This window comes from Mastigoproctus giganteus, chromosome 7 (genome assembly GCF_048544385.1).
Source record: "Mastigoproctus giganteus isolate SK-2022 chromosome 7, ASM4854438v1, whole genome shotgun sequence".
NCBI lineage: Eukaryota > Metazoa > Arthropoda > Arachnida > Uropygi > Thelyphonidae > Mastigoproctus > Mastigoproctus giganteus.
Window position 1 is genome coordinate 12145538 of NC_143581.1, and position 26381 is coordinate 12171918.

Consider the following 26381-nt stretch of genomic DNA (forward strand, 5'->3'; position numbering starts at 1 on the left):
CATAATATGAAGATGAGCATTCAAAAACATGTAATTCTATTTAAACAACAGGTCGCTTTGGAAATACTGTTCCAAATAGGACATGCTAATGTACACAGCACGTTAGATTTCAGGCGCGTTACACGAATCGAGAAAATTTCGTTTCTATTGATGAATTTTTATTAGTTTGATTTTAGTGAAATTTGCGATTACTGGACAAATTGTTGAAAAAGTTCTAGATATGAAATTTCATGAAAATCAATTCACTGACTGAATTGAATCAATCCTTACCGATACCCATCATCAGACAATGTTTCTCCAACAGCATGGTCTGTTGATGGATATCGGTAAGATGCCGGAAACGTCACATAAAATTGTATAGTGATTTAGGCGATTAGCTTAATAAACTATTTCACGTGGTATTAATTATAGTAATAATCTTAATGGAAGTTAGAGGAACTATGCTTCTCACTCTCTTCTCCAAACTTGCGTAACTGTAACGTGTCTGTAACTTGCGTCACAGTGGCTCAATAACGTTTAAGTCTGGTGATTGTGCAGGCCTTGGCAGATTTTATCTTCATGCTCCTCAAACCAAGGTTGGACACATCTGGCTGTGTTTATCGAAGCATTATCATCTTGAAACATGGCATCGTCTGTGGGAAACAATGTTTGCTCCATGGAATGAACCTGGTCACTCAGAATATCGAGGTAATCACTGGCATAATTCGCCCGTTCAAAGTGTTAATAGGATCTAATGAATACAAAGATATTGCTGCCTGAACCATTGTTGATCCTCTTCCATTTCGAGGCTTGGCATAAGACAGGATAATGCACTTCCTTTGCCATTCGAAAAGTCTCCTTCATTTTGGAAAAATTCATAATAGGTGTTTTCATTATTTTGTACACTTCCTGTGTATGATGTTGCATGTTTATAATTGTGAAAAAGGCCCATAAAAATTCCTCCTGTTAACGACAACAGTCGAACTCTGGTCTTTTCCATCCAGTGTGGGGAGGACGGCGATCCTACCAACTGTGCTACCCACGAGGGCAAATTTCCTTTTTTTTTTTTTTTTCTTTGGTGACCTGCCCTTTGTCAGTATTGTTCCGCATCGTCTGCCAGGTGCTGCGAAGCATTTCCATAATTCTCTTCTGGACAGTTTTCTTCAGACGCTGGAAAAGTCCTCTGCGGGTGACTTCAAGGTGTATAGAAATGTGTCCTGCAATTACCTGGATGGCTAGAGTGCTAACTGTGCGGCACGTACTAATTATTGTGAGAAGCATTGTTCTTTAGATTGTCAAGTTTAAGACAGTTTCGATCAAGGGTAACGCTTGCACACCAAACAGCAGCGCCATAACACACAATGGGGACGAAGATGGCATCATAGATGAGCGTCAAGATCCGACGCTTGAGGTTCCAGTCCACTTGGCTAATTCGTGCAATCATGGCGGTATACTTTTTTGATCTTCTCAGCGAGGTACTTTAGATGTGGATGAAAGGTAAGCTCATGTCAAGTATGATTCCCAAATATTTTTGGCAAATTTGATGACTGGCGGTCTTCTCAACCGCAGCATTCCCTTGAGAAGTATTGACTTAGTCTTTTCACTTGAGATGACTAAACGGTGAATGGCTGCCCAGCCCTGTAATTTTGTGAGAGCATTTTTGCATTCACTTCAGGTCTGCTCTAGTGTGAGCATGCACCATCAAGGCCAAATCATCGGCAAGGGTGAGAGACTCAACATGCTCGAGGTCCACCCTAGCAGCTCGTCTAAAAAAATGGACCAGAAGAATAGTCCAAGGACAGATGAATGATCCAATGGTCTAATGGTTCAAGGCCTTGGGGCAACCATTCAAGAGACTGAAACTTGGTAGTAACTATAACATTGCGGTGGTTGAGATGGGCATAATTATGTTGTTTGCTTCTTTGTTGGTTGTAGAGTTTTTAGTCTCATCAGTGAATTAGGCCATATTGCACCATATATGTTGTTGTAGTAGGGTTTTAGGAGCATCAGGACTAAGGCCATATTGCTCCGTGTTTACTCTCTGTAACTTGCGTCTGCGCGGTAGCACATCGGTATCGCCACCATCTTCCCAAACACTGGTGGAAAAGGCCCGAGTTCGGATCCCGACCCGAGGAACTTTAATGGGCTTTTTTTCACTTCGTCGCTGAGTTAGTCGGTTTCAGGCATAGATAGCAAGGTTTTTTTTAATCAGAACTTTTTTTTTTTTTTTGTCTATCAAAACAGCCAAATCGACCACAGAACACACGCAATTTACAGACAAAATACATATGGGTAGATTTAATAATTACGGATGAACCTAATATAATGTATATATACATTTTTTTGTGTGTAACTTGCGTGTGTTCTGAGGTCGGTTTGCTGGACGAAAAACCCGAGTTTCCTGGAGAAAAAACCATGTTCCCTTGCCTGAGACCGACTAACTCAGCCACGTTGTGAAAAAGGTCCATAAAATTTTCATCGACGTGACTCGAACTCAGTTATTTTCTGCCTAGTCGGGGAAGGTCGTTGATACACGTACTTGATGCACTGTGCTACCTACAGTGCATCAAGTACGGGAAAAATAAAATATGAAATGTCCTGCAAACTGAAGGTGTCAGGAAAAAAATTAAGCACATTCGAAATCATGGTTAAAATCACACTAAGTTCACTATGAAGTGATTAATATTTTCATTTTAATATGGAAAACAAGGAAGCAAATATAGAAAAAATTCTAAAATTATAAGATTTATTTTCTGTAAGTTACATATTTTAAATAACCAATGGCATTAATTTCAATTTTTTTCTTCTGTAGGTGCGACATTGGACACTACAACCCCATTAGTTCCGACAGCTACCAGTACAGTGATTTCTCCTCCAATGGAGCAAATCAATGGACATAGTGCTGATCCACTAATCAATGGTCACCAAGAAACTTCTATTCCTTCTCCATCAGACAGTTATCGATTATTGACTCTTGCAACGCATCCCTTTAAGAGAGAAATTATTGATTCAGACAGCAGTTATTAATCCACAGTAATTGAACTTGAATTGCGCACAGAAGAGGTAACATTCCCCAAAGAACGAAGCAAGCAATTGGAACAGAGTGGTATAGTTATACAAAGATGCATTTCATAAACTCGTCTGTGTGATCGTTTCAGAATATAAAGATAAAAAAAAATATTAAATTTGTGTTCGTAAAGTTTTGTAAAATGCATTAATCTCAAAGTTCCTAAATATGGATGCAAAAGCACTAGTTTCCAGGTTTCTAGTTCAAATGATTGAGTGGAGCAGCTAAAATTCCTGAAATTTTCCGTGGTGCTATGAACCAATTATCACATTTTAAAAGATGTGCTGTCTATTTTAATACTAGACATTGTATATATAGTCTATTTTAATGTGCAATTTTTAAAAGTGAATTAATTGTCTTCTTTGTATTTCGTACTGCATAATGCTTCTGCGAATAGATGATATGTGAGGATTATCTTCAGTTTGTATGATTTTACGTTGGAAAGGTTACACAGTATGAAAATCGATGAAACAGTGCTTAGAAGTAAAAAAGAAACTTTGTTGGCGCTTTGGATTCTTCAGCGCCGGAGTATATTTGATTCAATTGCTGATTCAAAGAACAATATTATACTCAATGAAAAAGCCAGAGTAATGCTCAAAATCTGGATGAAGGGTAATCGAACTTGCTTGCGATTTTGCTTAAGTCGAGCAAGTAAGTTTTAATCTGTGGGCATCGTGTCGCTACTCGTATAAGGTTCAATAGATTAATATTCCTTGGTAACAATTCGTACAGAACAGTTACCCTATTGATAATGCCTCCTTCTAAAAAATAGATATTTGACAAAAGGCTGTCTGGGGTCTAGTGCAATATGATAAGTTAGAATTGGAACCACATGATTTGAATCAAAAACAAACGACTACGGTCTTCAAAAGCTTGTTGGGTTTATAAAAGATTCCAATCAATATTTAATCTATAATATGATGCCCAGTCCCGTATGAAGAAGAGAGCTTTTACTTTCGTTTCTTATGGTTGCTATCACAAAGATGTGAAATATTCACTGACCAGCATAAATATCATAACCCCACTCGCCACACGGCGAGGCATTCACTCTATAAGGCCTCTGAACATTATAGGAGTTATATTGTACCATATCGCCAGGATTGCGTCCCGTAGATCGCTGATAGTCCGTGGTGGAGGAGCGAAACGCCGGTTCTGTCGAACCACTCTCGACAATACCGGCAACGTGGCAGGGCGCATTATCTTAGTCGAACAGACCTGTACCATTTGGGAAGATATTCACCATGAAGGGATCCATCCCTAGGGGTAAAAGAGCTTCAAGATATTCTCAGAAAAACACCCCCATACCAAAACACTGCCGTCACCTGCCTTTTTCTGTTGAACCGAACATCAGCGGAATGATTTCTCCAAACCCTCCATCTATTGCAACGTAGGAGGCAAATTGATTCATTGGAAAAGGCAACTCTTTTTTTCCAGTCGTCAATGGTCCAATGACGCAGCTCAGATGCAAACTTGAGGTGCCGTTGCCGATGGGTAGCCGTAAGTACGGTTACCTTGACTGTGCGGCCACTTCCACTGCTCATACGGAGAAGGGTTCGTTGAATCATTGTCTTGGAAACACCACTGGTCATCTGATTAAAGTCCATGGTCAGCCGTTACATCGTTTCTATCTATCGGATCGCAGAAGGAGGGACAGCCTACGTTCATCACGACCATCGATGAAGCGTGGGTGCCCGTCATTGGCTCAGCGACTACTGCTCTGTCCACTATTCGTCCACTCTTGGAATACCTTAACTACCGGATGGCCAACAGCTAAAGCATTTGAGGTGGTCATGATATTTTGACTGTGCAGTGTATATTATAAAATTGCTTAAATCCGTATTGTTATAAATTTTCCATTTACTCAATTGGAAGCTCGAGCAGGGTTTTAAAGTTGAGTCCAAGTGATCAAAGCGAAAGTACAGCAGTAAACGCTTTTGAGTGGTTTGAGTACACGCGACCACAAAATGCGGTAATGATTATATTATAAGCAGTAGTTTGTAAACTCCTGAACCAGAATTACGCTGCTTCTTACCATGTGCATAATCCAAATTTGCGATTTCAGTTGTTTATCAAATTGGCCATAATCAAATTATTTTTCATCAACAAAAAACGTGAGATCGAGATATACAGTTTAAATGCTTCGCTAAATTTTATTTCAATATCAATAGATTATAACATTAAAATAAATACGAGGATTTAATAAATCTTACGTAATGAATTTTATGGTGAAACAAGCATTTTAAGATTTTACCTAATTAAATGATTTTAGGGAAACAGCCAATGAAAGAAGTTAAGGAAAATTTTATAGAAAGAGAAGACAAAATCGAGGGTATTTGCAACATTTGGGAATGTATACTTTTCAATATTTGTGAAATTTCATTACAGGACACGTTTAGTCCATATTAGGCAGACTGCCCAAAGAGATTCAAGGAAATCTTAAAATCTGACTATTAAATATTAAGCTGAAGCTATCATAACTCGAACTCCGAAAAGTGAGAATTACAAGTGAAAGTCTCAATACAAAAAAACTGCCATTGTAGTGTTCCTCAACAATATTCCTATAACTTGTGTTACACATAAGAATAAATGTACGAAATTTGCTCACATAGCAAGGGCCTACCTCACACGTAAACATTTTGTCCCTATTATCTACCTCATACGTGTTTCAGTAGATCTGCGTGTGGTAAAATTTCTTGATTTATTCAATATTTGCTCTCTTTTCTTCTTTATGTGAACAGTATTGGTCCACGTGTTCTTCTTTATGTGAACAGTATTCATTGATTTGTGCACATAATCTTCGTTCTAATAAGAAATATATCACACCTGGTTCAGCCAGATTTAAAATCTGCATTTTGAATTAATATTTGTAGATAAGTTTTGAAGACTGAACATTAATATGCATTTTCTGTAACTTGTATTTTTGTTCATTTAGAACTTCTGCACTGTCTTTAGCATTAGCATAAAAAAATTCTTCCCATTTCACCCATTCATTCACTCCAAAAGTTTGTCCACTTCTTCCTTGAATTTATTTACGCTATCAACTTCCACAACGACAGATGGAAGTTTGTTCCAGCAATCTAAAGGAAATTTCTGCAATCTATTCTACAACTGTCTTTCCTCAATTTGAGTTAATGCCACCTCAGGTTTGTAATCTGAGCAAGATGAAGAATCCCATCAGCATTGAGCCTGATCAAACCATTCAAGGCTTTATACACCTCAATCAGATCACCTCGCAGGCGCCTAGTCTCCAGACACTGCAATTTGCAGAACTTAAGCCTTTCGTCTTCAAGAATCAAAGCTTTGGATTGAATTTTAACGCATTTGTTATTGGAAAAAGGGCATTGGGAATAAACCAGGGCCCTGATTTATGTCTTTGATGTGAGCCTTACAAGCAACATTGATCTAAATTACCTTAACCACAGATCCAATTAATACAGTTAATGAGATGTCTTAGCTTAAGCTTTTCACAACTGTGGTACTTATACATTTACATAAAAATTACACCGAATATTCGTGTTTGTTCCAATTCACAATATTGCTGTACACACTTCTAATATTTTGGACAAAATATGATGACGTTCCATGTTCTCTTTGGACGGGTCTGAATTTCTCTTTTCTTTTTTTAATACCCAACCTGAGCACTTGATTTATATTGTCACTAGCATATCGAATTACTATTTTTAATAATTATAAAGCAGAAATTACTCAGATTACTCATAAAATAGGTTGTACCAAATATATACTTGTATTTAATGTTTTGTAATAAGTTTTTGTGTAAAATACCAGCTAGGCAAGACACTAGTATAATCCATGTATGTTTTATTCAGTAGAATAATAATTTTTTCTTTTTATTTTAAGTTCCGAAAATTCCTCTAGATGGTGTTGAAGTCGGTAATCTACAGCATCAAGAGATTTTAATGAAATGAATATAAATTACGATATTCTTTTATTTTGTATTATGAGTTATTTAAATAATAATAATAATTTGTTTTTAAAGCTTTGTTTATTATCAATTTACTAGTTGTAGTAGCAATTTCCTTTGAATTATAAGGCATTGCTACTAATAAGAATATTAAGGCCATATTGGCTTCTATATAGCAAAAAAATAAAGTATTTTTAATAATAAAAAGTGTCGACTCTCTATTTTTTATATTTCATCAGTTTAATAAAGAAATACTAATATCTTGGAAGATTATATTTTGTGACTATGTGTCTTCTTGAATTAATACAGTATGCATTAAGTATCTTGAATTAATACATACTGTATACTATAATACACTGCTCCACAAAATTAACAGAACAAAATGTTTCTCATGAATATGTTATTGTGAATAGTTTCACTGTAGACGAATATTTAATATAATAAGGCATCCTGTCATGCAAAGATCCAATAGAAATCGATCTACCAGAACCGCACATTATGCAAATTATCCATGCATATAAAAACACGGGTTGCCACATCACTTTATTCCTGTTCTTTGGTTTGCTCAGTGGAACAGCCACATCTCCAGTACTCAGGATGGCAAGTCATCGTCGTTTAGATGATTCTTTCAGAGGGAGAGCCATTGGGCGACTTGAAGCTGGGCAGTCGCAGGTGGCACGTTGGCTTAATGTGTTACAATGTCATCTCTGTGCTATGGAAGCAGTTTCAGGAGACAGGAACCATTACAAGAAGAGCTGACCAAGGTCGCCCGAGAGCTACGTCAACCACAAGAGACTGCTATCAAGTTCTAAAAGCAAGACGAAACCTACGATGTCCTGTCATCAACTGTACCTTGGGACTGCTGCTGCTGCAGGTGAAAACATTTCCAACTGGAGTGTTAAAGAAGTGGAATCGAGGCAAGGAAGCCAGTGGTTTGTATCCCATTAACTCCAAACCACCGAAGAGATCGTCAAAACTGATGCTATGAACATGTGACTTGGAGCCCTGACAAATGGGGAACAGTTCTGTTCTCTCATGAGTCCCGTTTTAGCCTACAGACAGTTTCTAGAGGTTATTTTATTTGGAGACAGCGAGGAATGCGATACCTACTCTCCAACATCAGTGAAAGGACACTTACAGTAGATGCGTTGTTCTCGTGTGGGATGGAATAATGATAATCGGCCGCAACCCTCTTCATGTTTTGGACAGGAGTAGTAACTGCGCAGAGGTACCGAGAACGTCCTCGAACCCTATGTGCAACTTTTTAGGGGTGCAATTAGCGCAGATTTTCTTTTCATGCACGATAACGTCACTGCACATAAAACTCAAGTAGCGGAGGAATATCTTGAAACTTAAGATATTCAATGATTGCCGTAGCCAGAACGATCACCAGACTTAAATCCGATCAAAAATGTGTGGGACGCCCTTGGGCCTCGCATTGCACTCCGACAGACAACTCTTCGGTCACTTGTTAAGATCTGTGCTGGTGGAAGAATGGGATTTGTTACCACAGAATCTTATGGACACCTTTATATCGAGCATGGTTCACGGCTGTCAGGCCTGTTTATTCGTTAGAGGGGATCATACGCCGTACTTTTGTCATGTAACAATCTTTTCAAGCATCTTGTATCAGCTTCTGTAATGTGACCTTTTTGGTAATTTTTATAAAACCCCCATAAATGTTCCTTACACTTGTCCGAAGTTTCTCGCTGTCTCCTCATATCATTGTTATTCTGTGGTACACCATCAGAGAATAACGATGTTATTCTATGATGGTGTACTATATTTTTAGGGTTACCAAATTTTGTCCCGTTGCATTGCAAGCTCCAGGAATTACACTACGTTTTATAGGTGTTCTTAATTTTGTCGAGCAGATGTAAAGGATCGATTTCCATAAATATGAAGCGATATATAAAAAGGTTCGGGGCCTCAATATCTCGATATTTCGTTGAATGTCATGTTCATATGAGTTCAGCCTGAACTAGCGCGCGTTGAATAGAGTTGTTTTATGTATTTCGTAGTGATTTTAAATGAGTGATTTCACTGAGCAGAGAATTTACATCAAATTTTGTTTCAAATGACGGGAAAGTACAAAAGAAACCGAGGAAAAATCTTAAAAATTATTTTTGGAGAAGATGCTATGTGTCATTCAGAGACTTTTTTAGTGTTTGGCAAAGTTTAAAGAGGACTGCTTTTCCGTCGAAGACAACCTACGCGCTGGCCTTTCTTCAACTTCAGGAACCGATAATTCAATTGATTGGTTTCGTGATCTGATCATGAGTGATCCATGTTTAACCATCGCCGAGGCTTGCTAATGAAATTGGTATTTCTTATGGGACATGCCAAACAAATTCTAACACAAGATTTCGAAATACGATGCATATCATCCAAGTTTGTACCTTGCATTCTCACTGAAGATCACAGAGACCGAGTCCTAGCATGTCAGGATCTTCATCGACGTACTGCTGCTAACCCATTCTGTACAGTCCTTTCATCGAAAGACTCCAAAGAACAAAAAATCAAGATACCTTGATATTTCTTTTTTTTTTTTTGTTTCCTAACCTTAAAGTTTCCCCTTGAGAGATCACAGATTTGCAAAACGACACACAGGAACTATTAGAAGCGAATTAAAACTTACTAATTTAATTAGAATGAAAAAAAAAATATATTTTTTAGATTCCAATGACTTTAGATTTAAGTAGTTTTAACTTCAAGTATCTTAAATATTTCAAAATATGTCAGCCATTCTCTGATATTCTTATTACTTGCTGTTATAGAATTTTAAAACACTATGAAAATATCTTCTTCTCTTCCAAAGAGCAGAATCAAATTTAAAAGTTTATAATTTCTAATTAGGAATATTAATTATGAGCTTACACAAACTTCTTAAATAAATGAATAAATTATTTTTAATAAATATGTTTATAAGTGTACGCGAAGGGGGATACGCACAAATTATAATTGTGTACGCTATGCATAAAAAAACTGACGCGAGTACTCTGTAATGGATTAGGTCTTATGAAATTATAACTCATCTCTTTAGATATTGGTATTTACCTTCGCTCTAGAGGCACGAGGAATGATTTATAACTTTGTAATAACTTGAACACTTTGGTCCTCCTTAGAAACTTTATCTTCTATGCGGTCCACATTTGGCAACATCTTGTCTCCTTCTTCAAGCTTCAAGTCCTGTTTAGATCTTCTTCGGAGTAGGCTGTCGATATAAAAAGCTCCAAGCGAACCCCAAAGAGGTCCGACAGTTAAAATGAGTTGTAAGATCAAAGGGACTGCGGCAAGATCAGCCACTGGTTCCCTCATGGTTGCCTTTAGTAGCAAAAAAGCCAATCCCGCATTTTGAAGTGCAGTTTCTATGGAGATAGCGACCACTTTGGATCTAGGTAAACAAGCAATTGCAGCTAACAAGGCTCCGAAAGCATAAGCACCCCAAGCAACTGTGGCTGTTGCCCAGAGAAGCCTCCAGGTGAACAGCTGGAATAAAAACGTATAGCAGTAAACACCGATGGTTAGGGTCAGCAATAGGCAGGTGATGATCAACATACGCAAAATACGACGAGATTTTTCCACCCATTCTGGACGATACCTTTGAACAAATAGCCCAATACACAGAGGCGATGTCAAGATGAGAAGTGTTGATACAAGCGTACTGAAGGGAATGGAAAATCTGTCAGCCGTTAGGATTTTCCTTCCCAGAATGTGCATCCACAGCGGTATCGTAACTGAAAATAAAAAGAACAATTCTGAAACACATGATTTGTCCCAATTGCCATAAAACTCTAATATTGTTCTTAATATCTAGAATAAATAAGGAACTTGTACGTTCGATATTCAAAGAATCAATGAAATCTTGTCAATGAAAGATTGAAAGAATCTTTCATTGACAAGGTAGAATGTTATTAGAATTTTTTTGTCCTTTTTTAGAAACGACAGAGTAGCTTACCGACCACTTGTACTCTGGTCAAAACAAATAGAGGACTCACTACACAGACCATTAGACAATCTACTATATCGTTGTCTATTATGGTTTCAGTGAACAGCATCGTTCAAGAATTAACATGAAGATGCGAATTGCTAAGCTTTCCAACAAATAACAGCTCGAAAACACTTCAAATTCAGACATGTGACCTTTTTATTATCAACTCGACCATGCCGCAGATTTCTGAGATGAAATGTTCCTCTCAGACCATTTTATCCGACTCTAACTCTTGAAAACTGGACAACCACCATTCCAAGCTGCGGCATGGCTTGCTGTGTCACAAAGTGTCATCAACAGGTTTTGAAATCGGTTTCAAATAATCTTCATGGACATGTATATGTACAAGGGGTTTCCGAAAAGTAAGGTAACACATTTTTTCTCTCGATGATGTTTAATAATACGAAGTTGAAATCACACACCAAGAAATAAGTGAACATGCACTACTTCTCCACAAAGTCTCCAGTTTTATTGATGCACTTGTCCCAACGATGGATCAGTTTATCAATACTAGTACTGAAAGTCCTTACCCATACGCAGTAACCAACATCGCATCGCCTGATGAACTTCCTCATTCGTGGTGAAATGCTTTCTTGAAGGTGTTTTTTTAGAAGGCCGAACAAATGGAAGTCTGAAGGCACTAAGTCTGGGCTATAGGGGGGAAGTGACAGAGTTTCCCAACGATTACGGCGCAACCACTCACGAGCGGTGTGGGCAGTGTGTGGAATTGCGTTGTCGTGCAACAAAATCACGCCACTTGTCAGGAGTCCTGGTCGTTTGCGTCGAATATTGGCTTTCAGTTTTTCCAACGTTGCACAGTAAAGCTGTTCGTTGATTGTTCTTCCCTTCGGCAAGAATCCAATCCACCAACAGAACGCCTTGGCGATCCTAGAACACTGTGGCCATGATGTCAATCTTCAATGTCAACACGTCCCGACAAGAGACCTATGGTGTGTGCTCCATTGACTGTGCTGACGAGGAACAACAGTGCTATGAACTCTTCACAGATGATTCCAGATGCGGCCTGTAGGTGTAGTTTCGTCAGATGCACGTGCGGCATGAAAGAGGAGTCTGAGAGACCTCGGCGAGGTTCAGGAACAGTCAGTAGAGGTTGTTTGCTGGTAATGAGGGCCATAGTCTCTCTGGTCGTAGAGACATTCAGATCATAGGAAAGGGATGCTGACTGCATACAGGTATATAGATGGGAACCTGTGACCAATGGTCTTTCCTTATGTTGGCTTTGTAAACGAAGAATTCTTTCTGATAGATGACAACTATCAACCCTTATTGAGCACAGCTGGTCAACAATATGCTGGAAGATGAGGTACATTCCGTATGGGCTGGTTTATCTGCTCTCATAATCTGAATTCCCATTGAGAATTCTCGGAGACGCTCTAAAAAGATGTATTTCAACTCTTCCGGACTGTCCAGTAATTACTCAAGAGTGTCAACTGATTCTACAAATAATCATTATCTTGAAATTATTGATTCCTGGAGGGGCAGTACGCCAGATTAAATCGTTATCCGTGAACATAACCGTGACAAAAACTGTTTCTATAAGATTACATGTTTGATGCTTAAATGTTTTTTGTTGCATTACTATGCCAGAGCACTTTTTACCTTGTGTGTCCTGTTCCAGCAAGACTATGTTTTCTATATAAATGATCGAAACTTAGCCTCAACTACGTCATGAGATATGTTAGTATCAGTATTAGCAGCACAATGCAAGGAAGCAAAGATTATACAGCATTAGCTCCACCCCCCAAAAAAGAAGAAAAAAACAACAACATTTCAATTCTTCAGGAGAATTGAAGTATTTTTTTTCTTCTTTTTTCAGTGAGACAGTTTTATTCCTTCCTTCAATTTTTCATCTGTTAAATTGCGAAATGTCCCTTAGGTAAGAGAATTCACTTCCTTTATTCAGAACCTCAATAAAATTCTTTGTTAATCTAAGTTTTATATACAAAAGTTGAAGAAGAACCTTTTTGGTTCAACCTGTGGAACATATTTTATATTACTTATCACTGGTAAAAAAATTTCTCCTTCTTTTCCCACTGCTGAACAACGTCATGTTTTTTTGTTGCACGACTGTACCACAGACATAGAAAACAACTATTTTGTGAAACCACTCTGTAGACAACTGAGAATTCTAATTACCTTAATATCACCACAGACATTCCAAGCAAAGTCATGATCCATGTAGAACAAAACTACTTTCAAACTTAATTTTGATGTATCAATAAATATACACCATTCATTAAGAATTTGTACAATGCTCAATGTTCAGAAGATCACTGAAAATCTCTACAAAAACACGTAGTGTCTTCAATAACGAAATTTTTTGAAAACACTTTGTAACCTGCTACAACACTCTTAGTTCCCTTCAGGTAACTCCCACTGTTGTAACCTAGAAGCAAGAAGTTCTGCTTGACCTTTAAATAAAACCGCTGAATGTTGGTGATTGGACCAATCTCGATAGAATCGAGGCACCATATGCATCCCTAAATATCAGTGGCCAGCGATACCACAAACATCACAGTACTAATCCACGATGCATTACAGAGAATACCTTAGCCTGGCTTGGCTCAGTAGAGTTTCTTCTCAGTGACACAATGGGGATATATGGGAAACCCATGGAGCTCCTAGAAGCAAGGAGTTCTGCTTCTTCTTTAGATAACACAGCTGAATGTTATTTGGGGATTGGACCTATCTCGATAGAGTCAAGACAGTCTGAATCCCTAAATATATCAGTGGCCAGTGAAACTACAAAAATCACAGCACTAACCCACGATACATTACCCAGAACACCTTAGCCTGGTTTGGCTAAGTAGAGTTTCTTCTCAGTGACAGCACAGGGATACATGGAACCCCCATGAACTCCTATACAGAGACACAATACAGTGCAATATAATTCCTACATATCTCTGACTTCGGTAAAAGATCACGTGTTCGTACCACATGATCTTTTACTGAAAGATCACTCAATTATATGGAAAGGCTAGGTACACAGTAGATGGTACATAATTTAGATAATGAAACTTTTATGGATCTACTTACCTAGTGTTGCCAAAGTACTAAAGAATGTCATTATTTCGCTGAGTTCTAAGTCTCCTTTGAATTTTAACGTCCAAAAGTTACTTGCAGCCCTTCCTGACGAGCATCCTAGAACAAAGATTCCAAGTCTCTGGGTAAAGTCTTCCAAAAGTATGTAACTAACACCGAATGATGCCTGAAAAACGTACGATTCAATTTATATTTTCTGGTTTTAAGGATCTTAATTTTACATATAGGGATGACAGCTAGGTGGGGTTGAATTATGCGGTATACTTACCAAGGGCATGTAGACAAACTGGCTAAAGAGACCAACTACTGGAGCCAGTGGCTGCTTCATGGCTTGTTTTATAACATCCCAACTCAATTGACAACCCATGGTCATGTTTTCAAGCGCTACTAATGTCAGAACGATGCCAATTAACATTTTTTGCTCCCATGAAATTCCACGAATAATCTCTATGGGATATTCTCCTTTGAGAAGGAGACGACCTCTTTTCCTTATTCTGTTTCCATTTATTTTAACTTCTGAAGAGAAATTAGTATGATGATTCAGAGTGCTTTTATGACTTCTTCTATGTTCTTCGGTAATCAACCAGAACAGCTTAGTAAGTCCAAGTCGGACTCCTCTAACCGGAAGGGAGAAATTTAAAGAAGATATAACATCATCTTCATGGAGTTCCACAGTCGAAGAACCTTCTATTACAGCAATAGTCTCGTCATCCGAGTGCAAATTGAATAATATATTCCATACATGCTTTTTAAGAGTGTCCATTGAAAATTCTTTATCTCTTCGATTTAAAGTCTCTTCTTCTATAGGACACTGGACAGTAATGAGTGTTTCTTCTACATGGTCTTCTATCACTTGCAGCACAGACGGTAGGAACTCGACTTGGCAAATGTTTCTTGACGATTCATCATCACAGTGTCGTAGACTGGAAAGGCGATTTTTCTTGCCTACTGTCATGAGAAAAAACACAGACAGGGAAGTTAGAAGCAGCGATACTCCTAGTGGCATATTGGACAGCAGAGAAAGGAGAGTAAATAATTTCAAACGCTACTTTATAATTTTATTTGAACATTTAGACATAAAACAATTTGTAAAATTTACAGCCCCTTCACCATAATGTTAGAGATAAGATGAGAATGCTCTGCTCAATCAGTAGAATGTTTGTTGGATTTTTCCTTGGCAAAAAGCCAAGAGAGTTCCATTAGAAGATCGGTGCTGCTTTGGTCAAGATGTCTTTTCAAGTGAAACGGGTTTTTTTTATTGCTAATACAAGGTAAGGTTTTGTATATGAAAATCTATAATGAGGTAAATACTTGTATCAATGGTAACGTCAAACAATATCGTTAGAAAATATAGTGAGTGGCTAATTTATTAGATACACCTACCCATTTCATGAAATGGAGTACAATTGAAAAATGAAACTTGTATGAATTCTTCCAGTCTTCAATGAGTTTTGAGCTCAGACTATTACAAATAAATAATAGATAGTGAAACAATCATACTGCCATGGAGGAATTATATTAAATCCAGAAAGGAAAATAAATTCACTGTTGGATAAGCTTGATTAGTTGATCTTACTCCAAAGTTGATCAAAAAGGGCTAGTCTCTTGATAAATCCTACCTTTTTATAGGCTTCAGATATAATGTGATTGATGTGATTTTAGGAGTCATCATATGTGAATATAGTTCCTAAATCTTTTGTGTGTGTGATTCTGTTTATTTTATTATTTATGGTGTAAGAATACAAGACGTTTGACTTTCTGGGGTCTTCAAGTAGTTTGCATTTTTTGGTGTTAATTTTAAAATTATTTTGAGGCACCCAAATACTGAATTTATTTAGAGAAATTTGTAATGATTGGCATTCTTCTAAATTATTACAGGTAGAAAGGCGGTCTTGAGGATAGTTAATTTTTTGTAAGGTCATTGAGGTATAAAAGTGGCTCCAAAGAGGAGCCCTGTCCCTCCAGTACGAAATGTAAGAGGATACCAGATAAATTAATTTGGTACCCTCGAGTCAATAGCCCTCAATAGAATGTAAATAACATCAACCACACTCCCCTTATCTAGCTCATTAGAGACATGTTGCCAAAGGGAGATAAGGTTCGGTACCTAGGTACATCCCATGGTACATCCTTGGTTAACGTCAAACTAAATAATAGCGCTTTGTGGTCTGAGGATATGATACCCCTCATCACCTCAATATTAATATCAGAGTATATTAAGTCAAATAGGTGGTCCCATGGGTAGGTTCTTTGACCTGCTGGTTTAATTCTTAGCTTTCCATTATTTCTGTAAGAAGATTTTGTTTTTGCGTCTATGTTTGCGCATGAAACATTCGTTTTAGGGAGAATAAAATCTCCAAGAATGATAATAGTCAGCTGATTTAAAGGTTGACGTTGGATTGTCTAAACAGGAGGTGGAAGATAAACGACAATGAATAAAATGGAAGTTTTCTTTCACTTCTAAATATAGTCCCTCAGTGTTATTCAGAAGACCTTGGTTAATAATACGAAGATCATTGTGCCAGATGGCGGCCACACCTCCACCCCCACCCCCACCAGCAAGGTCCTTTTCAGAGAGTGGTATATGTAGGGATCGGGGGAAATTCGCCCTCATGCAAAGAGGGAAAAAGCCAAGTTTCTGTTAGGAAAATAAAACGGTAATCATCTACAATAACATTATCGATAAATGTTATGTATTTTTAGTTTTATCAGATTAGATCTAGTAATAGATTGTTATGCAGCTGGTTGGGTAGCGATGGTATTCTACATTTTTATCTTCAATTTTCCTTTTTTGTTTAACTCATACAAGTTCTGCAGTTCCAGTTACTAATGATCTAATATGTTTTGTACATATTAGATCGTTAGTAATTTTGTTGAGCTCATTTTGAAGTTGGGATAATTTTTCCTCTTGATTTCTTAATTAAACATCTTGAAATTTCAGAGTGCGCATGAGCACAAGTACCAAGGACCCTTAAACGAATATAATCAAAGGGTGGGTAATTAGTAGAAATTAGACTAGTGAAGATGGAGACAAGGTGTTGCACTTCCATTTCCAAGTAAAATGACCCGAACAAGAAAGCATCAATAAAGTATTCGACTGGAGGAGTGCTGACAACTCCAAGACTACTCTGGAACAGTATGGACTGACGAGTCTCGATTTACTTTTTTGAACCAATGGTAGAATGAAAATGTGACGTGAATATCATAAAGCCATTCAGACTGTCTCGTTTCCACCACTCACGCGACTTAATCTCTACCGACCACAACAGAGTGGCTGATAAATATCCTGATGGAAGAATGGTGAAATTGATGCATACCGCGAAATGCAATTCGGCCAAAAGGTGGCCCTACTAGATACTGAGTAAAGGTCTCTTAATTTTTTGGCCAGTGAGGAGAGATATCTTGACAATAAGTGTGAGAATAAGTTGTGACAAAGTGATCATGACGTTTTCCAGACATCTGAAAGAGGGGGACACCCAAAATAAGCTGTTAAGAAAAACGTAAGCAAAGATAAGACGGAAGATAACCTGTACATTCATTCCAAGCACGTTTTGGATATCACAGCAGTGAGAGAACGTGAGGGGTGGTGATGAATCATGGTACACAGTCCACACGACAGACCGACGGACCTAGGTGTGGCGTATGCTCAAAGATCAGTTTCAATCGAAATGTATTGTACCATAACAAAAACAACTTATGAAATGCCACGATAAGTATTTCTTCATTATGCATTGACACCATTATGAAGAATGGCCACGATTACAATTCACATCAGCACTATATTTGATTTCTTCAATTTTTATTATTATTCAATAAGTTCAAAATGTCATTTGTGATGAAGTTTCTCAAAAAATGTACACACATTTTCGTTCATCATAAATATTTAATGACGTGTTTATAGTTGAATACTGGATATTCCAAATTTCATTTCTGAGTGATTCCTGGTTTGCTAGGAACGCAATTAAAGAGACGCACTTTAATAATAACAACCCTGTACACGTAACTAGGGTGGAGCGACTTGTGAATTTTCACTTGGATTACAAATCAATAAATGTTGCCAATTGCTGTGATATAAATATGAACTAAAAGTTAGATAAAATTGGCTGTCGAACTGTTACGTATCCCAACACGCAAAACTTCGATTATCCGAAACCTCCATTATCCGAATAACTGTCAGGCAACTCCACCATATGGTTTGGACTTTTTCTTTTTTCGAATCAAGTATCACACAAGTACGATGGGGATGATCATTTAATTCGCGGACAGGTGCAAGATCTTATCTTAATTGTCATCAGCTGAATCTTCTGTGGACTCCACTTTCTCGAAATATTCTCCCTTGAACTTTACACACTTACAACATAACCACGTTAATATTTGTCAAATTTTACCATAGCTGTGGTGATGCAACAGATGGAATTGCATACCAACAGTAGCTCCTATGATATCATTATCTGCCCTTGAACTGGCCAATGTCAATAGGTAATAGGATGGCGTATCTTGCTGCAAGCTCACCATTTTATTGCAAGTAATGATGTTGAGCAATCATTGATAAATACAATAAATATGTTTAAGATCTCAAGTTTAACGTGCAAAGGATTTACAACATTGGTTGGAAAGTAATTCCCTTCTCGAATAATACGTAAAACGAATAAAGACATTTGATATAATTTCTCCTACGATAATCTGCTATTTTCAAATGATTCTTATTAAATAAGTTCACAGAGAGACTGAAATTGTTTTTATAACAATTCATTTGATAATAATTTAAAGATTCATCTGATTCTACAAGTACCAGCTTTATTTATACACATTGCTATGAATGGATAGATATTTTTGGAGATAAAAAAACAGTACAATAAACTGGACGATTCCAATTCTTTTCAGAGACAGTTAATAAAAGGAGGCTGCGAAGGAGAACACTGAAGACTATGGCACTTCGTTAATTTTTCGATTCATTTTAAACTATAGGAGCACGTAAAAGAAATATTAAATTATTTAAACAAGATTATCAAAGCATGAAGATAATAATCAGTAGCAAGATCACTAGTACACAAGAAATAGGAGAGCAATGGGCATCAATACTAGGAGAGGAGACAGGCTGTTCACTGTTGATGTGTCTCTATCTTCTCTTAAACAGGAGTCATTAAAGATATCTAGAAAAAAAACAAGACAATTATTATCTTTGGTGGAAGTATTAACAGTTTTATAAGAAAACTTGAATTTTTCTAATTATTGGTAAGATCATGGAAATTTTCCAATTATTGATAAAGCCATGGTGACAAGAATGGTATCCTAACGTGTGAAGAATTGTACCGCGAAGGAGAGATTCTCTCTGACCAATCTCTTAAATTATTATGGCGAGGTATTAAAGAGTTTGATGCGAAATGATGCGAAAAATACACTGCTGTACCATTCCTTGAGCAGCTTGGTGCGTTGTTGTAGGATTACAGGAGCATTAGCCATTAAGACCATATTGCTAAATGTATTTTGTCTGCAAATTGCGTGTGTTCTGTGGTCGATTTTCCGTTTTCTGGATGAAAAATCCAAGTTTCATCATGTTGCGTAGGTAAATTTTGTTATTTGAAGATAAAAAAGGTTTAATTTTATTTATTCCCGATTTGGAAATATGTACACATAATGGAGCCAATGTTTTGTGGTATTTTCTTACCACTTCTTCAATGACCTTTGCAAAGACAGCTATCTTTGCAATCTCACAAAAGGTCACAAGAACAAATTCTTGTGACCTAAGTGACCTGATTATCATTCCGCAATGGAAGTCTATTGTGTCCAACAAGTGATCTTCGGTAGGACGTGACCAACTATGAACAGAGGGATCTCCGGATATTAATTGTAGGGCAGCGTATATTTTATTTTAGTAAGGCTTTTAATACAGTTCATCGTGAGAGGTTATTATATAAATTAGAGCAGATTGGCATAATATGGAAGATCAATCAGTGACTTAGTGGTTGGCTGAAGACCAGGAGATAGAAGCTGGCCATAAATAGGTATTCTTCAGAGTGGACTGGAGTAACAAGTGGGGTCCTCGAGGATCATTGCGGACCTCTCTTGTTTTATATCTTCCTAGATGGCATTGATGAAGGAATACATAGTATAACATAGTATAGGGGAAAGTATAACACTTGAGGAACAGAAACTCTGGAGTATTTTATAGATTAAGGGGCGTTTTTTTTTCAGGTGAATTTCAACGTGCACAGTGCAAAGAATTAAAGGATTAGAGACTTCTCGATTACGATATACACTGGTGTGCAAAACTTAAGGACCAACACTATTTCTGCGCCTCCGTAGCCAGGTGGGAAGGAGCAGCAGTGCATAGCACACGCTTCTTGATTAGACCGGGGTTCGAGCCCGTCACCACCAAATACGGAGAATGCGGAAAGGTCAGGGAATGACCACCGCATATCCCGGAGCAATATGGCCTTAGTTGCTAATGCTCCTCCTAAAAACCAAATAACAAACAAACAAACACTATTTCTAAAGGTTACAACCACAAAATCTTTACTTAAGGTACTCTTTACTGATGAAAGTAGATTCAGTCTCAGCTGCGATTCTGGACGTCAGCTAATCTGGCGAGAGGTTGCCACACGGTATCACCCCGCAAACATCTCTGAAAGGGATCGATATGGCGGTCGAGGTGGTCTCGTCTGGGGAGGAGTTATCTTGGATGGATGTACACAACTACAGATACTGGAAGGCGGTACTGTAACCGGTGCATGCTACTGTACTGAGGTAATTCTTCCCCATGTGCGTCTGTTCCGAGGTGCCATTGGCCTCGAGTTCGTTTTTATGGATGATAACGCCACACCCCATCGCACTGCAGCTGTTGATATGCTTTTGGAAAGTGAGGACATTGTTCGTATAGATTGGCGTGCCCGTTTCTTCCGATCTAAATCCCATCGACCACATATGGGACGCTCTGGGGAGATGCCTAGCGGCACGTCCACACCCACCAGAAAATGTTCGCCAGCTGAAGATGGCGCTGACAGAGGAATGGACGATGTTACCGCAAGAACTTATCAACAACATTGTTCTAAGTATGGACAGGCGGTGCAAAGCCTGCATCGAAATTATTGGTGGCCATATCTTCTACTGAGGACCACCTCTTCCCTTTGTTCCATCTTTGGCAGTGATGCATCTGTATCATGGCAGCCAGTGCTATGTTGTCATTTTTGAATAAAGTCCCTCTGTACCGTTTTGTTTCCGTTGTTGTTTCCTTCATCAGTTCTGTACCTCAAGAGGTTCCTTTGGTATGCGTTTCCCATTTCCAGGCCACTCCTATGAGAAGCTACAGGTGAAAACCTGACTGGTCCTTAAATTTTGCACACCAGTGTACAAAAAGGTGAATTTCAACGTGCACAGTGCAAGCAGGTGACAAGAAGAGCACGTGGTGTTCTATCTACGATTTATCGGAATTTTGCAAGTATAGAGGAAGATATTATCCCTCTCCATAAAACGATGATCCCATCACCACACATGGAACATTGTATCCAAGTCTGAAGGAAGCATCAAAAATAAAGATAAAAAACTTTCGGGGAAAGTTCAAGGAAGAGCTAATAGATTGGTGAAAAACGCCAAGCATCTCATCAGGAATGCCTTAGAAGATAGATGTGGTCAGCAAAGCTTGGCAATTGGACGCCTTAAGAGGGAATCTGATAGAAGTGTATAAGATCCATGGGGGATATTAATAAAATGAACGAAAGAACAGTGGACCGGTACAACACTATGAAGTTTACTTTTGGGCGGTATATTGTGGAATGTTGAAATAAGTTGTCTGCAAGATTGACTGAGGCGGAGAGTTTGATAGATAATCGGAATACCCTGGCCTGAGACCGACCAACTTAGCCAAGTTTTGAAAAAGACCCATAAAAATACCGTGCATCATTGATGGGAGTCGAACTCAGGTCTTTTTCACCCGGGAGGACAGTGATTACACCAACTGTGCTACCCATCAGGTCACAGTAACCCACTTCTTGAAACTGAGGCGTCTAGGAATGCATATGGTACCCCGTCCTTGGTTCAAGGTCTTATAAACCATGGGCAGGGTACCATCAGCAGCCACAGCAAGTTGCATCATGGACTTTGACATGCGTGAGGTAGATTCAATCCTGAAATTAATTATTAAACGAATTACATGCAAACAGCGTAATCTTTCTTGCAACATTAAATGGTGAAAAAGTGTTTTTACAGGATAGCTAGTACGTATTTCAGTTCCGGTCCCAAATCTTTCCAAAATATGAAATCAAATGTTTAACATACGTTGATGATAGCTAAGTTTATTTTAAAAAATTGTTCCAAAGCTGGTTAGTCATTAACCCAAGGTATTCAAGAATATTATGGGAGTTTGGATAATACAGAACAGTCGACGAATTTGGACTTATCATCCCTAAATATTATCGGCTGTTTATTCAATAAAAGGACCAAATCAGATTTAAAAGAATATTAAAATTGGTTACTTACGAGAGAACGGTCCTGGACACATCACCATGCACTTACACGTATTGGTATCCAAGGCATAACCATCTTCACAGAGAGCTCCATTGCAGCATAGATTTTTAGTTCCATTTGTTTCACTCACTGTGTGCCATTTAAAAGAGAGAAGAAATAATTAATACAGGAAATTGTGTATATTAAACTCAAATAAAAAGTATCTATCACCAATTAATTCTCACCAATTATTTCACAGACTATGACATGTAAGATGAAAATGTGTTCAGGCGATGATCAATAACACACGATAATTTCAAATTTCGATACTTTGTAGCAGAGTTGTTTTCTTATCGAAAGTTGCTTTTCGACCAAATTTTATTTTTGTGCCTTCGAAGTCTGTCAAATTGGGAAATTAAGACAGGTTTTCTTGAAAAAGGCATTATCTGTAAGATACCCTGGAAATAACTCCAACATACAGAATCGGGAGCGTATACAAGATGTTAGTAGTTACTGGATACCTGTCCTCCCAATGTCATACAAGATGTGTAAGACAATGGGACAGATCCTTGTACAAATCCTGCTGCTTCAATTGCTCACTTGTTTAAAGAACAGGCGCGCCTCCGTAGCCGAGTGGTCATGAGCGGGAGTGCATTAGCACACGCTCTTTGAGTAGACAGGGGTTCAAGCCCCTGAACGCTAAATACGATCGATCTGCCGACCTGCACTTGATCAGCGTGGCAGATCCATTTCCCTCAACATGAATTGTTGAGGAAGCTTCCATCCAGCAGTGGATTGATAATGGCTGCTACTTACCTCTTACCTTAAAGAACAAAGAAAAAAAAGTGATTTGCTTATTGAATGGTTCAATAACTTTTTGGAAATCAGATCATACGAAGATCTGAAACTGTGCGAATCCATAGGTGTTCGACATGGAATTCAAAAATTCAGAAACTTAAAAGTTGAGAAAAATTTTGTTGATCTTCTGTTTATAGTCTTCGCCATACCAGCATGGTGGATAACAAGGTCTCCCCTACAGAAACTTGGGCTTCTAGTCCAGCAAAACAGCCAATTCGACCAGAGAATACAATTTATGGATATAATACATGGGCAGATAAGATATCTCCTGGATGGCCGTAATATGATATTTTTTGTCTTCTGGCTATGGAAATCAGGCCAATTGTTGATAGCCCAGGGTATTCCAAAAATGAGGAATCCTAAACTCCAAAATTTTTCAAGCGTCTCTTGAGAAATGGAAGCCTGTTCAATCCGTTCTTTTAACTCTGTGGCGTTGTTAACTTTCCTTGCATACACCTTGTCTTCCTAGGTAGCCCCATACATAGGTGAGATATCCAGGGAACGAGGAGGCCATGGAATAGGACACTCGCGGCAGATCCAAGCGGTTGTGAAATTTTTTATTGAAGAAATGGCGCACATGCAAGCTCCAGTGCGGTGGTGATGACTCATCTTGCTGATAGAAGACATGTGACTGAATATCTTACAGCTGAGGTTCAGCATAGAATCTGAGCGTATCTAGGTAATTTTGCAGAGTTCACAGCGCCTTTGTGGAAGAAAAATGGCTCAATCACCTGGCTGAAGGTTAATTAGATTATCACTTTTGTGTTAACGAAATGAATGGAGATTTTCAGGTTCCCATATGCGACAATTGGGTATGTTAACGTTACCAGACAGGTGGAATGTCGCTTCATCACTGTAACGACATTTTCCTGGAAGTGCTCATCTCCTTCTTAATCACATTGGTAAGGATGCTGTATGCGTACAGTTCAGTGCGCAAGACAAAAGATTTTAGTCACTTGAAACATGGCAAGAAGCCGCGCCTATGAGTATCTCTCGGAAACTGCAGCCTTTCAGGAGTTTCCACTTACGATTCAGTGTCTGGTGTCTTGTCAAGATTGGTCCAATAATTAAACACTGTCCAGCCAATGGAGATCATATGGTGGGAAACAGCTCGTTGATGTGAGAGGTCAACGGAGGCTACACTGGTAACCAAAGGTACAGTTCAAATCTTATCGTAACTTGACACAGATGGGGTATCTCAGCCCGCGACCGAATCGAATTCCATTTTTGTCAGAAAAAAAAAAAGAAGGTACGGTTACAGTGCGCTCAGTAGATTTGCAAAACGTTGCCTGTGTTGAATCCCAGTTCCTGCTGTTTCGATGGAAGGACCTGAAGGTGCCGAAAACATCATGAGTCCATGGACCAAATCTGCCAGGTCAACAATGCAGGCTGGTGACAGAAGAGTGGCAAGCGATTTCGTAGTTCACTTTGGGACTCTTTTCAGAAACATTTTTTGCAATGGAAAAACTGTTTTTTTTCCAATAGACTGAGTACCAACACTTGTTGATACTCAATCCATCAAATACATGGACCAGAGTCTCTGTGACAAGCTTTAGGCGTATCATTGAGTGCACAATACGACGAATTCAGGTTTAAAGGGGGAACTTATTCGATAATACGTAGATGTACCGAATAAAGTAGCCACTTTGAGTATATATAGGGTTTTGGTATCTGGTTTCTTAATAAAGCAAATCAAAACAAGATGTGTGGATATTTTCTGGAATGCAGTGCAGAATAATTAAGGAGGAGAGCTGTTATTGAAAAGTATTCTCAAAAAACAATCTGTTTTACCTTAAAATCAGTAAAAGAGAAATAAAATAAAATATTTACCACACTGCTTGCACATTTTCCTACAGAACTTTTCTTGTACCCGATTGTGGTTTAAAGAACAAGCGAAGTTATTTGGAAAACCAGGCGATTTCCCACAGAGGGGATGGGAATCCCGACACTGACCTACGAGAAACAAAGTGGACTGGATGCAGAACTGTGAAGTAAAGAAAGGATAAATTGCTGCACTATTATCAATCTTTAATGATTCATAAGTATACAAACATTAAGGGAAAGTTTTAATGTATTTCTTAGTTAAAAATAAATTATTTAGCTGAATGTATTTAGTCTTAGACAATCCAGATGGCCACTGGAGCCCGAATGATAAAACAAAATATTGTTAATTAAAACCCGTTATTTCAAATTGAATGCCATTATTTTCATGATTTATGGTTAAAATCGTATTATTGGTTAAAAATATGATTTTTATCGCATTTTTATTATCGTTGACTTAGGTGGGGACCTAATACTAAATCTACGCCAAGGTTCAGCGTGCCTCTAGGTACGCTACTAGCTTCCGTGATAAAACGAAGAGTTGAAGAGAAGTGATAAAATACTTACGGCTGCAGTCAAGAGTATCCCACCCATTTTTGCATTTACATTTGCACGAATCCTTTTCTAATACTCCACAATTTTCACACTTCAATGGGCAACCTGTGGTGTAGCCATTAAAAAAAAAAAGAAAAAAAAACATTAATGAAATGAAAAATACGTGGCTTGATCAGTAACTAATACTAATGAGACTTTAACCTAATATCAAATGTCTTTATAAAGCGTTTTAATTTGAAAAATTAATCTTTCAGTTAATTTGCTCCACTCATTATATACATTTGAGAATGTTACGTTCAACGCTAATGACTTCCTTTGTTTTCTCAATCCTGTCTCCCCCATGACTGATCAACTTCAGGAAGCTTTGGGAAAGTTTTTTATTTATTTATTTATTTATTGTACTAGACGGACCCTGTAAAATTCGGGCAACTCCGCCGTATATTTACAATACCATACATGTGTTACAGATACTGTATATCCAGCTCATATCCAGCCAGTTCCTAAAAATGGTGACGAATCCCTTCCATCCAGGTATCGTCCCATTGCAATTACTTCTACCCTTTCTAAAGTAATGGAGAAATCAATTAACCGCCAACTCTTAAACTAGCTAGAAACCTTCCGTTTGATCAACGATCGCCATTATGGATTCTGTCAGTCGATCCACTGGTGATATTCTGGCCTAT

At 38.1% G+C, this 26381-nt stretch overlaps 3 protein-coding genes across 3 annotated transcripts in view; 1 reads left to right on the forward strand and 2 right to left on the reverse strand.

The window, feature by feature from the left end:
* Nucleotides 1–3006, forward strand: part of LOC150082520 (hepatocyte nuclear factor 4-gamma-like) — a 63610-nt gene extending 60604 nt beyond the window's left edge. Inside the window, exon 7 of the mRNA XM_090377821.1 lies at nt 2792–3006. Within this exon, the coding sequence (XP_090233947.1) occupies nt 2792–3006 (215 nt within the window). The remainder of the gene's footprint in view (nt 1–2791) is intronic.
* A 7046-nt stretch (nt 3007–10052) lies between these two features.
* On the reverse strand, nt 10053–15028 carry LOC150082521 (uncharacterized). Its single transcript, XM_090377822.1, has 3 exons — nt 14291–15028; nt 14017–14188; nt 10053–10705 (listed from the first exon to the last, which is right to left on the reverse strand). Exons 1-3 carry the CDS (start codon nt 15026–15028, stop codon nt 10053–10055), a joined length of 1563 nt encoding a protein of 520 aa, XP_090233948.1.
* Nucleotides 15029–18927: 3899 nt separating this feature from the next.
* LOC150082522 (uncharacterized) overlaps nt 18928–26381 on the reverse strand; it is a 33211-nt gene continuing 25757 nt past the window's right edge. Inside the window, exons 6-9 of the mRNA XM_090378661.1 lie at nt 25711–25803; nt 25153–25275; nt 22498–22614; nt 18928–19175 (exon numbers count right to left, since the gene is read on the reverse strand). Coding sequence (XP_090234787.1) covers nt 19066–19175; nt 22498–22614; nt 25153–25275; nt 25711–25803 — 443 coding nt within the window. The 3' untranslated portion in view covers nt 18928–19065. The remainder of the gene's footprint in view (nt 19176–22497; nt 22615–25152; nt 25276–25710; nt 25804–26381) is intronic.